Source organism: Parasteatoda tepidariorum, chromosome 6 (assembly GCF_043381705.1).
Source record: "Parasteatoda tepidariorum isolate YZ-2023 chromosome 6, CAS_Ptep_4.0, whole genome shotgun sequence".
Taxonomy (NCBI): Eukaryota; Metazoa; Arthropoda; class Arachnida; order Araneae; family Theridiidae; genus Parasteatoda; species Parasteatoda tepidariorum.
Genome location: NC_092209.1, coordinates 6,724,418 through 6,738,680, shown reverse-complemented (window position 1 = coordinate 6,738,680; position 14,263 = coordinate 6,724,418). Strand labels below are relative to the sequence as shown.

The 14,263-nt window shown below is 27.6% G+C and overlaps 1 protein-coding gene across 4 annotated transcripts; it reads left to right on the top strand.

Annotated features, from left to right (window-relative positions):
* On the top strand, positions 1-13,942 carry LOC107439257 (protein HGH1 homolog). 4 transcript variants are annotated; one of them, XM_071181945.1, is made up of 6 exons: positions 1-252; positions 1,701-1,803; positions 5,315-5,744; positions 8,856-8,977; positions 11,745-11,932; positions 13,680-13,942. In XM_071181945.1, exons 2-6 carry the CDS (start codon positions 1,713-1,715, stop codon positions 13,923-13,925), a joined length of 1,077 nt encoding a protein of 358 aa, XP_071038046.1. In that variant the 5' UTR covers positions 1-252; positions 1,701-1,712; the 3' UTR covers positions 13,926-13,942. The 4 variants fall into 4 exon arrangements, with proteins under 4 accessions (XP_071038046.1, XP_071038047.1, XP_071038048.1 ...); XM_071181946.1 differs by having other exon boundaries at positions 227-549; XM_071181947.1 differs by having other exon boundaries at positions 240-607.
* Positions 13,943-14,263: the final 321 nt, after the last annotated feature.

The following is a 14,263-nucleotide window of genomic DNA, read 5'->3' as shown; positions in this document are numbered from 1 at the left end:
TTACCGTTTGTAGTAGGCATGTTCACTTATGCATTAGTAGTTAGTTTTAAACTATACTTTGATTTTATTACTTTAAAAAAGAAAGTTCCTTTTAACTATTAGTAGTTATTATTTTTAGTTACTTTGTAATATTTTAATGAAATTTATAGGGCTTCCAGTTTTAAACCAATTGGACTGCAAAGGAATTGAAGTGAAACACAGCAATAGCAAAAGTTACGTAATTTTGTTTGCAAACATCTACAGGCGTGCTCGGTAAGTTAAAAAATGGGTAACGAAAACGTATGCCTAAAGCCTAAATGAAATATAATTAGAGATACACTAAATTTATTGTACCCTAATGCCAAAAAAGAAAAAAATGCTATATAAATTTGCCTTAAAATCTATATAATAATTGCAATCTGTTTCATTTTATTTCAAATTGTAAAAAAACAGTTGAACAAACCTTAGTCGTCTTTAAAATATTTAATTGTTATAGATTAACTAATTTCCAGAGAAAGTTTAATTGTACAGATAGATTTGGATATAGAAAAAAGATAGTTTAGTTAAAAGGTATATTTTATAGATATAAAAAATTTTTTTTACAACATTTCTTTTGAGCATAATCAAGGTGAAGAAAATGTTCTTAAAAATCTTTTTACTCTATATGTTTTACCTCTACATTTTGGAATTTTATTGTTATTTCTAATTTTGAAAAAAAAAAAATTGTTTTCCAAGGAAAAGGCTGCTTTTGGGCCTCAGACTGTTTCACCATACTATTATTAGTTTCTTAGTTTTCTTTGTGGCCAAAAATATTGTTACTTTTAATGAGCTGTTTAAATTATTTATGTAACAAGAGTGAAAACTATCTTTGCATAGATCCTTTTTTATTCATATAGTTAGTATGAGCTTTTAAATTTTTCAAATGTTATTTTTGGGCTAGGATGTTAATAATAGATAAAAGGAGTTTTTTTTTCAATTATAAAGCATTAATCATGTTTTTTTTTTGTTGGACATTTTGAATGATATTGTTCATTGTAAAAGCATTTTGTTTGAAAATAAATTTTTTTCATTATAAATTAATGTGAATTTTAAACTAACTCTCCTTATTTTAACTGTACTCCAATGATAAATGTGAATGTGTCAAATAGAGATTGTAAAAAAATAAAAATTTACTCTTTGATGAAAGGCGTTCTTTCAATTTTAAGAATATCAAGATACATTTGATGATACAATGCAATTCTGATATATCCGAATTATAATTTATTAATTAAAATTAATAAATTCTTATTAATCTTCTTCAGGTATTTAAACTGATGTTTTAGTTTATTCATAAATTTTATATTTATTTACATTTTTTTTCTTGTTTTTATTAATTTTATGAGTACAAATTACGATTTGTATTTTTTTTAAGTTAATTTTAAAAAAAAATTTGAAAATTTTTAAGAGCATATTTTCTATGTAATATATATTTATACATCTATGTATTTCCTGGTAGTTTTATTCCAATGCTTCAGACTTGTCTAAGAAGCAGTGTCAGCAGGCACACAATGCTGCCACAATCATGTTATTAATTTTGAATCCATGACTCTTTTAACTGAGATGCTACTTTTTTTTATTAATATATAAGTAATAATGAGGCAATTATTACTGATTATCTCATTTTGTTCGATATTAATTGTATGTTTTAAAGTTAATAACAAAAAAATTATTATTTTTTCCAGATTTTTTACAGAATGGCATCTGAAATAGATGAGCTGGTGGAACTATTAGAAAATACATCTATAAACATTGATGTAAAATATAAAGGCTGGGAATGCATTTTAGGTATCTTTTTGCATTGTTTGTGTATTAGTTTAAAGTTATTTATATTGTTCATTTAACATATCGAGGCTTATTTTAATATAGGAAGAATGTGTAACTTTTTAATGCAATTTTTACCTGTGGTTTTGCAAGATTTAATTTGACATTTACGTAACTATATGAGGCCTGAAAATGATTTTGCAAGTGAAATTTCTGGTAGGACATAAATTTATACACTTAATGCAGGGGTCGCATTCCCCCTAAAATTCATAAAATTTCTAAAAGTATGTGCAAACCCTAAAATTCCTAAAAATCTGATAAAATTTTGTTGGTGTTCCTAAAAAATTAGAGTTATAGGCTAAATATAAATAAAAAAGCAATAATCTAAAATATAAGAATGTAACTACGTTAATTAAAACTGTTTTAATTTTGCCACATGGGAATTCTGATCCTAAGAGAGGTTTTTCGATAAATAAAGCAATGCTTAATGTGAGTCACCATGAGTATACTATTATGTCTCTTAGATTAATTGAAGATACCANTTTTCTTAAAAATTAGTTTTAATAAAAGCTGTTTCATTCATTTATTTTTATCTCATGAAACTACAAAACTTTGCAACTACACTTTTTTTTCCTACTTCATATGACCTTGCAACTATTTATGATATGTGTGGATGAATTGTAATAATCTTCTGTTATGCAATAAACTACCGTGTGATCTGTTTTTATCCTAGCAAAATCATATATTACCCCTAAAATTTTTTGAAAAAAGTTCCTAAAATTTCCCTAAAATTTTAAAAAACTTTGCTGCTACCCCTGTTAATGCTTTAAGAATTCAGAACAGTTCAACAAGAAAATATTCAAACAGCGACATCAAAAAAGCACCCTTTTGAAAAACAATTTCCAAGATGTTAGATAAGACATAGAAATGGCACTAAATAAGAAAAAATGAAAGAAAATTAATTATATTTGACTTAACAAGAAATAAAATTATTGAATTTAAGAATTTATTCAAAACATTTTCTTATTCTCTTTTATATCCTTTGTCATGTTTTTGTAATGTAATAAAATCATTCTGTACTCGAAAATTATTATGAGCCTGCAGATACTTTTGGATTGTGTGCACAGATACTGTATATTTTTTTTAATCATGTTATAATTATGAAAGTCATAGGCAAATAATGTGCGTGGGCTAAATAATTGTCAATGTTCTATTTCTTTTTGGATCAGCTTCTATCATAAATTAAATTCTTAAAAATCGAAACAAGGTCTATGAACAAAGTGTACCTTCTTGGTTCTTTTGTGACTGATTTAATTGGCTTCAAACTGCTATCTTTGTGAATAGCTTTAGAATTTTTCCTTCATCATCAATATAAATGCAACTATTTTTGAATTTTCAATATTTATTGTAGACGAAGTTTCAAAATTTTGGCAAAATGCTAGAATTCTATTACAAAATATTCACTTTTTTTGAAACAAAACTTGAAAGAATGTTATAAAAATGGAGACTTTTAAAGAAAAATAAAAACGGACAATCACAGTTGCTTAAAAGATCAGAGAGAATGCTTTTAAATTAGACAGATCTCTTTGATATTGCATGTTGCAATGAATTAAAAAAAAATAAAATACCTAAGCATTGATTAAGTTCTTGATAAAATTGAAAGAAAATCAGTAATAAAAGAAGATTGAAAGAAAAGATTATGTAAGAAAAGTTTGAAAAAAAGTGAAGTAACTGTGACATCAACATCAACTGATTATGATACAGATAGAAGTTGTAGCATATTTGAGACAGACATTTCATGTTCAACATCTCACTCAGTCTGAAAGAGGATGTTTTAATATCTTGACACCACAATTATACTTTAAGACCTGAATAACTGCTCCACTAGCATCTGATGCACCATATTACGACATTCAGCTACTCAAAATATTTTTAGATAATTCAGCTTTTAATGTCAGCATTTCCAAAGCTCCGTTTCAAAAACCATCAAAGTATCTATCATACATGTCTGAAGATTTGATAGCATTCACTGTATTTGACAGTAACGTTCCTGTTTTTACATAACCACCTATGGTGAAGACTAAAAATGAAAAAAGTCAAAATAAACTACCAAAACTTGCTACCATTATGCTTAACCTTTCAGAGAAAAAAGCTTGAAGATTTTGTGATTGAAAGATCAATTGTATTGTTGAAACAAATTCAACTTCCATGTGAATTCCACTTTCATACTGCTTCAATTGTATAGGAAGACAGGGAAGATTTGCATCCAGCTTCCAAAACTGCAATAACTATAGCAGTAATGACAACGCTGAACGGGAATTAATCTTATTCACAAGTTCAGTTAATTATTTACAGAAGATGAGTTACAATTTAAATTCCTAATGCAAGTGGTGAAAAAGCACAAACGAGCCTATCCAGATAGTCACAAACATACAAAGTACCTCCCAGGTTCATCAAATGGAAAAATATAATTTGATTTACAATAAATAATTTACCTACTCTTTATTAAGCTTAAACCATTTATAACTTATGATTTTTTATTATAATAGCATTAAGTTAGATTATATTGAAATTGCTTTGTAATTTATTTGCTTATTACCATTAATCACTTGTATTACATACACTGAAATTCAAACTGCTTGAGCTACCTCTAATTTTAAATATTTTTTACATAAACTTGACAAACCTCATTTTCTCTTTAAAAAATACCATTTTTAGATGGTAAGACCAACAAAAATTTTGAAAATAAAAAATCATGCCATTTTAGGATCTATACATGTATTCAAAGATTCCAACCCAAAGTAAATGATCAAGCATGATGTGTAGGATTTTGAAAATGGGCTTAAAGGTACTTATTTCTGATTTACATTTTTTAAAAGCCCTTAAAGGTGCTTTTTCAACTGGGGGTTTGTAAAAAGTGCTTAATTTTTTTCTTTTTCAAAATGTTTTTCTTTGCTGTGTCGAGTGTTCTCATATGTTACGAAAAAATCATGATTTTCACTATTTTTCTTTCAATATTTATCTGAAAATAGTTTTTTTTTATCATGATTATGAAAAGTCATTGAAAATATTTTTACGTTTTGTTGATTTTATGTTTATAAATGAACTTGTAGTAGAAGAAAGAAAAATTTATTATTACTGTGCATATCCTAATTGTGATTTTTTTTTAAGTGATTAATAATTTTTGGAGTGCTTAAAATTACATAAAAGATGCTTATATTTTGTTGAAAAATTTGGCCTGTTAAAATAATTTTAATTTGTTTAATTTTACGAACACTATAAACTTAACTACTTGATTATTATGTCTGAAGTATTTGTTTAAATTGTTTATACATAGTGACTATCATTGTAAATCAAATTTGTAAAATTAAACGAACAATTGTGGATCCTAAAATTTAGTAACATTTTAAATGTTGTAGAAAAATCTTATGCAAAAACAGAAGTTGGAATGCACGCAAAGTTTTATAATTTAAAAATAAATGTTTATTATTCTATGCACTTTTGTTGTAAACTAATTACAGTTTTTCCTCTACAGGTCTAACAGCCACAGATGAAGGGCAAAATAATCTTACAAATAAAAAGTTTATTACGTTTTTATTATCAACTCTAAACAAGAATGAAAAAAATGACCCAACTACTAATTTAGCTTACAAATGTTTAATCAACCTATCTTCCAGCAAAGAAGGTGCTCTTAAACTGATGTCATATAAAGATGACCTCATTATTGACTTGTTATCTAAAATGACTGATCCGACTCATAGTCATATTGAGCCAATGTGCTACATTGTAAATAATTTATCCAGTCATGTTTCTTTTTTGTCTGATGACGAACCTCACAGTTTTCCTATTGATAAATTGAAAGATGTGTTAAAATACTTTCTCTCAAGTGAAGGGAATATTAGGGAGAAATACAGATTTTTAGCATTAGTTTTTGCCAATGTGACCAATCATGTGGTCGGTCGAAAGTGAGTAAATTGTGTTATTGTCATTGGTTTTTGCAGTTAAGAATTTTATTTTATTTATTTCTTTTTGTTTAAATAAAATAATTCTATCTAATTTTGTTCTAAATAATAGTTACAACTATGAATAGATTGAAATTATTGTAAAAGTCATATTTTCAGTTTATTTTGAATGTTAATGGCCCTAATTTGAACAATGATAATTTAGTTTTTGAAATTCTGTAAAAAATGGTACTTTTGTTATTTTTTCTTGCACCAAAATTATTGTCTAATACTAAATATTTTTTATTACAAAATTCTGTATGTTTAATATATTTTTATTATGTAAAAAATTGAAATATAATACAGTATACACTCGATATCTTAAAGTTGAAGAGACTCTAAAAAAATTCGAGATAACAAGTTCAGAACTAAATATGTTGTAAAAAGTGAAAAAATATATTCTAAAGCATTACTCTAAAAAGAAGAATCATGAAACATAAGAATAACTATTATAAATATGTAGGAGGTGATGATAGTTGGCAAGTCTAAATACAACAATGATAATTTTATTTTTAAATGTCAAACAAGAGCAGCAATGCATTAAATAAAAAATAATTGTTTTACAATGAACTTGCATTCTGATTTTTCCAAAAAAAGTCTTTCTCTGTTTCAAAAAAAAAAAAAAAAAATTCTGCATAGTAAGATTTTGAGAAGAAACCCTTTGATAAAGGAATTCAAATTAAGCATTTGGTAGATATCTAAATGTCAAGGGGGAAAATATTTTTTTTTGATGTAACGAGGTTTTCAAGTTATCGAAGTTCCAGTCTCAAGAGTATACTGTAATTGTTATTTTCTATATTTAATTCTATATTTAAATTTTAAAACTAAAGTAGTATGTTAAGAAATGATGCATTTATTTAACAATTTGTTTTCAAATTTTAACATCTATTAAATAAGTTAGGTAATGTATAAAATATTGGAAAATCTTAAATTTTTCTCCATTCACTAAAAATAAAGTATCACATCACAATATTATCACAGTTTTTGAAAGATTTATATATAATTATTATTTTCCTTATTAATTATTAGAAATTTATAATTAAATATTGAATAATGAAAGTCTACAAATCTCATTAAATTTTTGTTTTTATTTTTATTATCAATTATTAGAGATGCTTATGTACATATTTGATTTAAAATAATGAAAATGTACAAATCTCATTGTATTAGGCACTATTATTTTTCTGCTTATTATTAAAGTATAAATAATGAAAGTGCATTAATCTCTATGGATTTTTATAATTATTTTCATTACCAATTATTAGAGATGTATGTTTATAGATCTCATGTAAAAGCAAAGTCTGTCAATAATGAAAGTCCGTAAATCTCATTGAATTTTTATTATTTTCCTTGCTGATAATTAGAGATGAATACCCGATAATTAACAATGAAATGGCTATAGACTGTATCAACCTGGTAGCAGAACTAGTGCAGCATGGTAGGCATTTACAATGCTCAGTAACAGCAATCTGAGCCGAAAAAACCATAATTGTTTTAAGTTTATCCTATAATTTTCCATTTCTTACCTAATTTATATTTCTTTTTATCTAGCAGATTTTTTTTTTAAAGTTTTTGTTCATTTTCCCACTTAGATCTTTTAGCACCATTTTTTCTCTCACGATAGTGAATTCTGCGTCAGGGAATACTTCTCATAACCTTTTTTCATGTTCCTTCGATGTTGTTTGTTGTATGGATGCCCAATTGAGTGTAAACGGAATCACTGAGTTTAAAATGATTTAATTTATTACAAAAATTATTTTATCCATTTCATTACTTTTGTATTGTATGAAAATTTAAAAACATATGTATTGACAATTTAAGTTGAAACAAAACATTGCTCTAAATATTATGCATTTTATATCTATTTTATATATTCTGTTAGTATCTATTTTGAAACCATCAACCCCCTCTTATAATTTTGAGTGGATGTTTTGGAGAAACTCCTCGATTAGATATCCATGTAAAGAAGAGTTTTATTATGTAATCATAAAAGAGGTCCAAAAAGCCAATTTAATTAAATGAAAAATAGTGCGTGGAGTCCCTNAATTCTAGGTGATAAAAGAACGACTTTTTGTTTTAAAACATTGAACTGAAAAATTGTCCCTATCAACTATAGTGATGCTGAAAAATTAAGCACTTCTAAGAACCTTGTACCAAAACTAAGTACTATTAAGGGCCCTTATTTTCCAAAATAAAAGTTAAGCAGTTTTTAAGGACCGTGGGAACCCTGCATAAGAAGTATAACTTCAGAAAAGTAATACAGTACAGAACCCGTTATCCGGAAATCAGAAAACCGGAAGACCAAAAAACCGGAACGAAATTCGATAAATTTTCCCGCCATTTAAAAAAAATTTTTTTTTTTCCTCATAAGATTTTAGGATTTGTGTTTCTTTTTTGAAAGATGTTCACCTTACCATCATTTTGGAAATAATCATTAGTGTATTACTTCATCGTTTTTTCTNTATGCTAGTGAGAACCAAAACAATATGGAAATGAATGAGGGAAAACTGGATCCTACCACGTGATTTCCCGGCCAATAAAAATGTGGCGTTAAATGTTTAACGCAACCTTGTTGGAAGTCGCATAAGAAGTATAACTTCAGAAAAGTAATATAATAGAATACAATGTATTCTTGAAAAATTTAAATTATATTTTAATCAATATTTTTTTTTTTGTATTCGTATATAGAAATCATTCTATGGTAAAAAATGTGTCGAAATTTGGTATCTAAAAGTATCAGACTTTATTAAATTGTTGTTTAAAATCATTACATTTTTAATAAGAAAAAATTGTTGAGCATTATAAAATTTAAAAAAAAAAAGAAATTTTAATGCAAACAGGTGTATTGGAAAACAATTTACACTACTATTTATTTTTCAGCTTTAGCCTCTGAAATTTTTTTCTTAATGATTTTTAGGAATTTTACAATTTCAGAATTTATTTTTTATTTCTGAAATAAGTGTGATATTTGTTCTGGTAATTTTATGATTATAAGACTCCTAAAATTTGATATTTTTTATCACCATCCTGTATTAAAATTACAAGCAATTTCAGTAGAATCATATTTTATTTTAGACTTTTTATGGAAAATAACAGTTATCTTGCTGATCTGTTTATTGTTCCATCAAATGCTTCTGAATCAGTTATACGTCGCTTGGGAGTGTCACTAACTATTAGAAATTGCTGCTTTGAAACAGGTAAGAAAACTTACTATCCTTTTACTTACTATCCTTTTTTTAAAAAAACAATGATGCTATTGAGTAAAAATATTTCGTAACTAACAATTCATAATTCTCAAATTAATGATTAAAATTTTTTATTTTATCGCATTCATTCTACAGTTTTCCACACACTTTTACAATTTCAAGTTTCAGTTTATGCGTTAAAAAGCAAACTGTTTTCTAAGACAAAAAACCCAAAAAAGGAATTAAAATTGCTAAAAATTAAAAATAAATTAGGTTTTTAAAGGGAAAAAAAATGTATTAACTCATAAACAAAAATTGTTCTTCCAAGACGACAAGTTTCAATTCCTCATATTTCCTGCACATTTTTCTAAACACCTTCATTTTTCATGCTTCTAAATCTCATAGTTTTTGCACAACAAAATAAAATTTAACGTAAATTTCAATAACCAAAACAAGGGTATCTATTGAGATTTTTTAATATTGATTGACTATATACTACTTGAAATAGGCTTTTATGTCACAAGTTTATGTAATTTTATAGAAAAAAATTAATTTCTTTTTTTTTGTACTTATTTATTAAAAGAATTATATATCAAGAATGACCAAAGGGAAAGAAAACAAAAATTTCATTATATGAAATAGTAAGTGCTTTTTAAAAAAAGCATTAAAAGATTTCATTGCTTCTCTCATTTTTGTATTTACTTTCTTCTCTATGTGATTGCTATTCATTCATAATTGTTATTATTATTTTATAGTCTATATTTTTTGAAAAAGCAAAAGTCACTTTCTTAATGAAATGTATAATTGTTATAATTTTACCTAAGCACATTTCGTTAATGTGTTAATTGTAATGAAATGAATATTTACCAGGATTTGAAAAATAATTTACTCTGCCTGAAGAAAAAATTTAAGAAAAACAGAATGTTTGACACCATACGAGTAAATGAATTAGAAATAATTGTACGTTCTTACAATATAAACTTATTGACATAAAAATTAACATGCCTAGAATATAACGTAACTTGTGTAGTATAGGTAATAAACATAATGATTTATAGATGTAAGTACAACTTTGCTGTAAGTAATTAAGAAATCAAAGCAAAATTATTATTTGTTGCTGAAAAAATTACAATTGAATAAAGGTTTTAGTACCCTCTTGGGGCAACTCTTGCCAAATGCTGAAAGTGACACAAACAAGCATTGGGACATACAAGTCTTTCATAATGTCTTCTGGCATCTTGTTCTACAGTTGCTGTAAAAACACTACAAAATAGACTAACAACAGAAGCTGTCCAACTTGCAGTCCCGATTGGCCCGTTGGTGGCAAATCTGGAGATTGAGCAGGCTAGGAAAGGGTGGTAATGTGGGAGAGGCATTCCTGCGACTCCCTTGCATTGTCATGTTCAAAAATGACACCTGGGCGCCTTGTTAACAGTGGTAGTACATGTATCTGAAGGATGTCATGAATGTGGGCTGTCATGACACCATGAATCAATATTAACGTTGACTGTGCGTCGTATATAATGACACCCCATACCATCAGTATAGCTGTAGAAGAGAAGTACTGCTGTATGTAGCAGGCAGAATTGACACCCACTCACCGTTGACGGTGTGTGAAGTCATGTGACTTGATTGGACTGTAACCGAATGGAACCAAATAGTCTTCAGGGTTTAATCCAGTAATGATCGCGGAGGGGTCTCTCTCCCTCCCTGTATGTATATATATGTATATATTAAAATTAACTAGGTTCAAATTATCTGATTCTCACAAAATGGCAATCATGAATTTGAACCTGCAGTTTCATTTTCATTATTCAAACTGTTTTAAAACTAAAATAAAATTAATGTATACAATTGTTTACCTGTAAAATACCTCTGTTTGCTGTAACAGTTAAAACCAAAAATTTTCCCATCAATCAGCAATAGGGGTATATATTTCTCTGTGGGATGATGAGTAATGGTGGTTGAAGCTTTCATCGTGGAAACGTTAAATTTCACTTGAAATAGACATTTTTTTTTAGTAGAATTCAGACGCTAAAAATTATCCATTTTTTTTAAGTGAAGTTAATGATTATTAAATAAAAAATTGTAACTTTAAAAGGGGCTGTGTTCCTTTATTTATAAAATGTGAGGGGAGAGAGTCCCCTCTACCCCCCACTCCCCAGCTCAGCGGTCCCTGTAATCCAGATTTAATTTAAGCAATGATAATCATTATGTACGAGTCTAGGACCTTTTGGTGAATGCCTCAATCCTACCTGTATTTAACCGCAGCACAGCAGCTGCTCTGCAGAGTAATACTGAAAAAGTAGTACATATTACTACAGAGTATTACATTTTTAACTGGTTATAATTTTTAAACTAATTATCAAGCATAGTTTTTGTAGCAATACAAAATGAAATGCAAATTTGTGCACCCAGAACACTAATGGGCTTATAATTTTTTTACATACAGGAGAAATATTTATTGGCGAAATGACATTTATTGAAGGGTAATATTAAATTCAAATACTATAAATTGATACTATTAAAAAATCCCCACTCGTCTTAATTTTTATTGATGAAAGTAGATTGAAAAACCATATTGCATCCATATTTGGAATACTTGGTTTTTCCAATGCTGGTCCACTCCCGATCACTTCAGATAATCGGCAGAGTCTTACTGTTTTCTTTTAGCCGTTGTATACTTTTCATTTTAAACCAAAGTCAATAAGTTTCAGATTTTTCATTCCAAAAAATATTTATGGCAGGAATTTCTTTTCATTATTTTTCCATTTCCTAGATTGTCATAGCAAACTGCTGGAGGAGTTAACCTTATTACCAAATATACTTCTGCCACTTATGGGACCAGAAGAGTATAAAGAAGAGGAAATGGAAAAACTTCCAATTGATTGTCAATACTTAGAAGAAAGCAAGGAAAGAGAAGAACATCCAAAGATTAGAAGGACGTTGGTTCAAGCACTATGTTTGGTAATTTTTAAAGAAAAAATTTTTTTTCCTAATAATTTATATGTTTAGTAATTTGATTAACCACAATTAAGGAGATAGATTTTCAGTATTTATTGATTCAGATGAAATATTCTTAATTTTTTTTTCTTATTTGTAAAGAATTTTTTACTTTAATGAACTGAAACTTCATTATTAAATTTGTGTGAAGACTTGCTAAGATATCATAGTTACATCACTAGAAACATTATCTGGTAAATAAAGTGGTAAAACATATGCAGTCATTTCGAGAATATGTGGCAGTAAAAAAGAAAAATTCAAAGTGAATATATGATGCTAACCAGAAAGTCCTAGCTCACTTCATTTAAAGACAATCACAATTAATTGTCTTAAACTATTAATAAGCTTAACACTCCGTCGGGCGCGTCTCGAAACTTACGGCATCGGGCGCGATGTATCTGTCAGATACATCTCTGTTTTGTGTGTTTTCTGTTAATATGTATTACTTTAAATCTCCTATTTTTACTCTTTTTAGGTCCAGGCTTTTACACCCGGACCTTTTATTAGTTTTTTATGTATATTTTTAATTTTTATTTAATTTTTATATATTTTTTAATATTTTCAATAATAATTTTTATTTATTAATCACAAACGCTATTACAAAAGTTAAATGCTGTAAAAAACATTTAATTAAACATGTTAAACTGTTGAAAAAGTATAAAAAGGACAGTTATGCACAAATAATACATAATATAAAAGTGACAAATCAATTATTATAATTGAATCCGATTCTAAATTTAAGTCAAATTTTTTCTTCCGATCTGTTTTGCCCATTTAAGTATTATTGTCCTTTCCTACATAAAAATCATCATTATTAACATCATCATCGAGTTCTGAGTCATTATAAACACTTTTACTGCCATGACAATCAACTTCACGTGTTTCTAAAATATCTTCTTCGTCAGCATCACTTTCATCAAATTCTTCAGCATTTAATTCCTCATTTCCATCACTAAATAGAATACTATGAACTAGCTCTAGGTCTTTCTGATTTTTCAAATCTAAAAAGCGTTTAGCACTCATCGTAGGAAAAAGATAAATCAAAAACGCTCAGGGAATCTCGATACTTCCATGTAGCTTCACGAGACAAACGTTATCGGGCGCGTGTATCTAACAGATACAAAATTTCAAACAAGCTTAGAAACAGGAAATACTCCTACACCGAACTGGTCACTACTGCATTCCAAAGTAGCAGGGGGCCAGATGGACAGATACTGATAAGGTCAAGGTCGTAAGAAAATGTTTTAGGGGACAAAAGCAGAGATATTGACACGCCTGTATCTGTCAGATCAACGCGCCCGATGGAGTGTTAACAATTAATAAATCTAATTGGTTCAATTTTGCCAGCACTTAAATATTTTACCGTACAACTGTCAGGTTTCATATGCTTGTTCAAAATTTTTATGCACACTGGTGATCAAAATCGTTGTAAATTGCATTGTAAAAGTATAAACTTCAATACCATTTAAAATATTTTAAAAAAAAATTTAAAAAAACACCTGTAACAAGAGAAATTGACATGTATGTAGACTGCTAGAATGATGAAGTTAATGTTTTTTTTTCACGAGAATGATGAGGTTAATGTTTAACAAATTGCATTTGATAGTTAATTTGCATTGTTGGCTGCATAAAATTTGTTTCAGACAGAACTATATTAATAATGAAAAATAATTTTTCCTCTTTTTACTTAAAACTTGTTTTTATTTTTCAGCTATGTTATACAGAGCATGGCTGGAATTATTTGAAAGAAAATGGTGTTTATTATGTCACTCGAGAGCTTCACAACTGGGAAAAGGATGAAAGTGTGATTGAAGCTATTGAGACACTCCTGTTATATCTTCTTGTTGAGAATTACACAGCCCCCGATGCTAAGGGAAAAGAATCAATACTAAACACTGAGCTTGTAAGACCATCCGAAACAGACGTTGTCAAAGATTTACCTGATTTTATCATATAAATTTTTTTTTTTCTATATGCAAGTGTTCATTTTTATTATACTTCAGTGTAGAACCATCTAAAAATTTTGCACCTCCATAAGATTCTAGGTTTCTGCCTTCTAATATTAATATAAACATTACTTTTTTTACCCTTTTTAAAGTTTTATTCCTAATTACAAATAGCTTAACATTTTTTTTTAATATACTATTTCTTAATTTTTGTATGCACAATATTAGTGAACCTTAGGAGTAAAAAATTTTGCATTTATGGGCCTATAATCTTCTAAAATTGTTTAAAAACATCTTTACTTTCTAATTCTGATTTATATGAAGTATTTTTGTATTTTTATAATAAGCC

Coding starts and splice junctions, on each gene's coding strand:
- LOC107439257 (XM_071181945.1), top strand. CDS start 1,713: ATGGCATCTGAAATAGATGAGCTGGTGGAACTATTAGAAAATACATCT. Junction 8,978..11,744: donor AAATTGCTGCTTTGAAACAG/GTAAGAAAACTT, acceptor TCCATTTCCTAG/ATTGTCATAGCAAACTGCTG. Junction 11,933..13,679: donor TGGTTCAAGCACTATGTTTG/GTAATTTTTAAA, acceptor TTTATTTTTCAG/CTATGTTATACAGAGCATGG.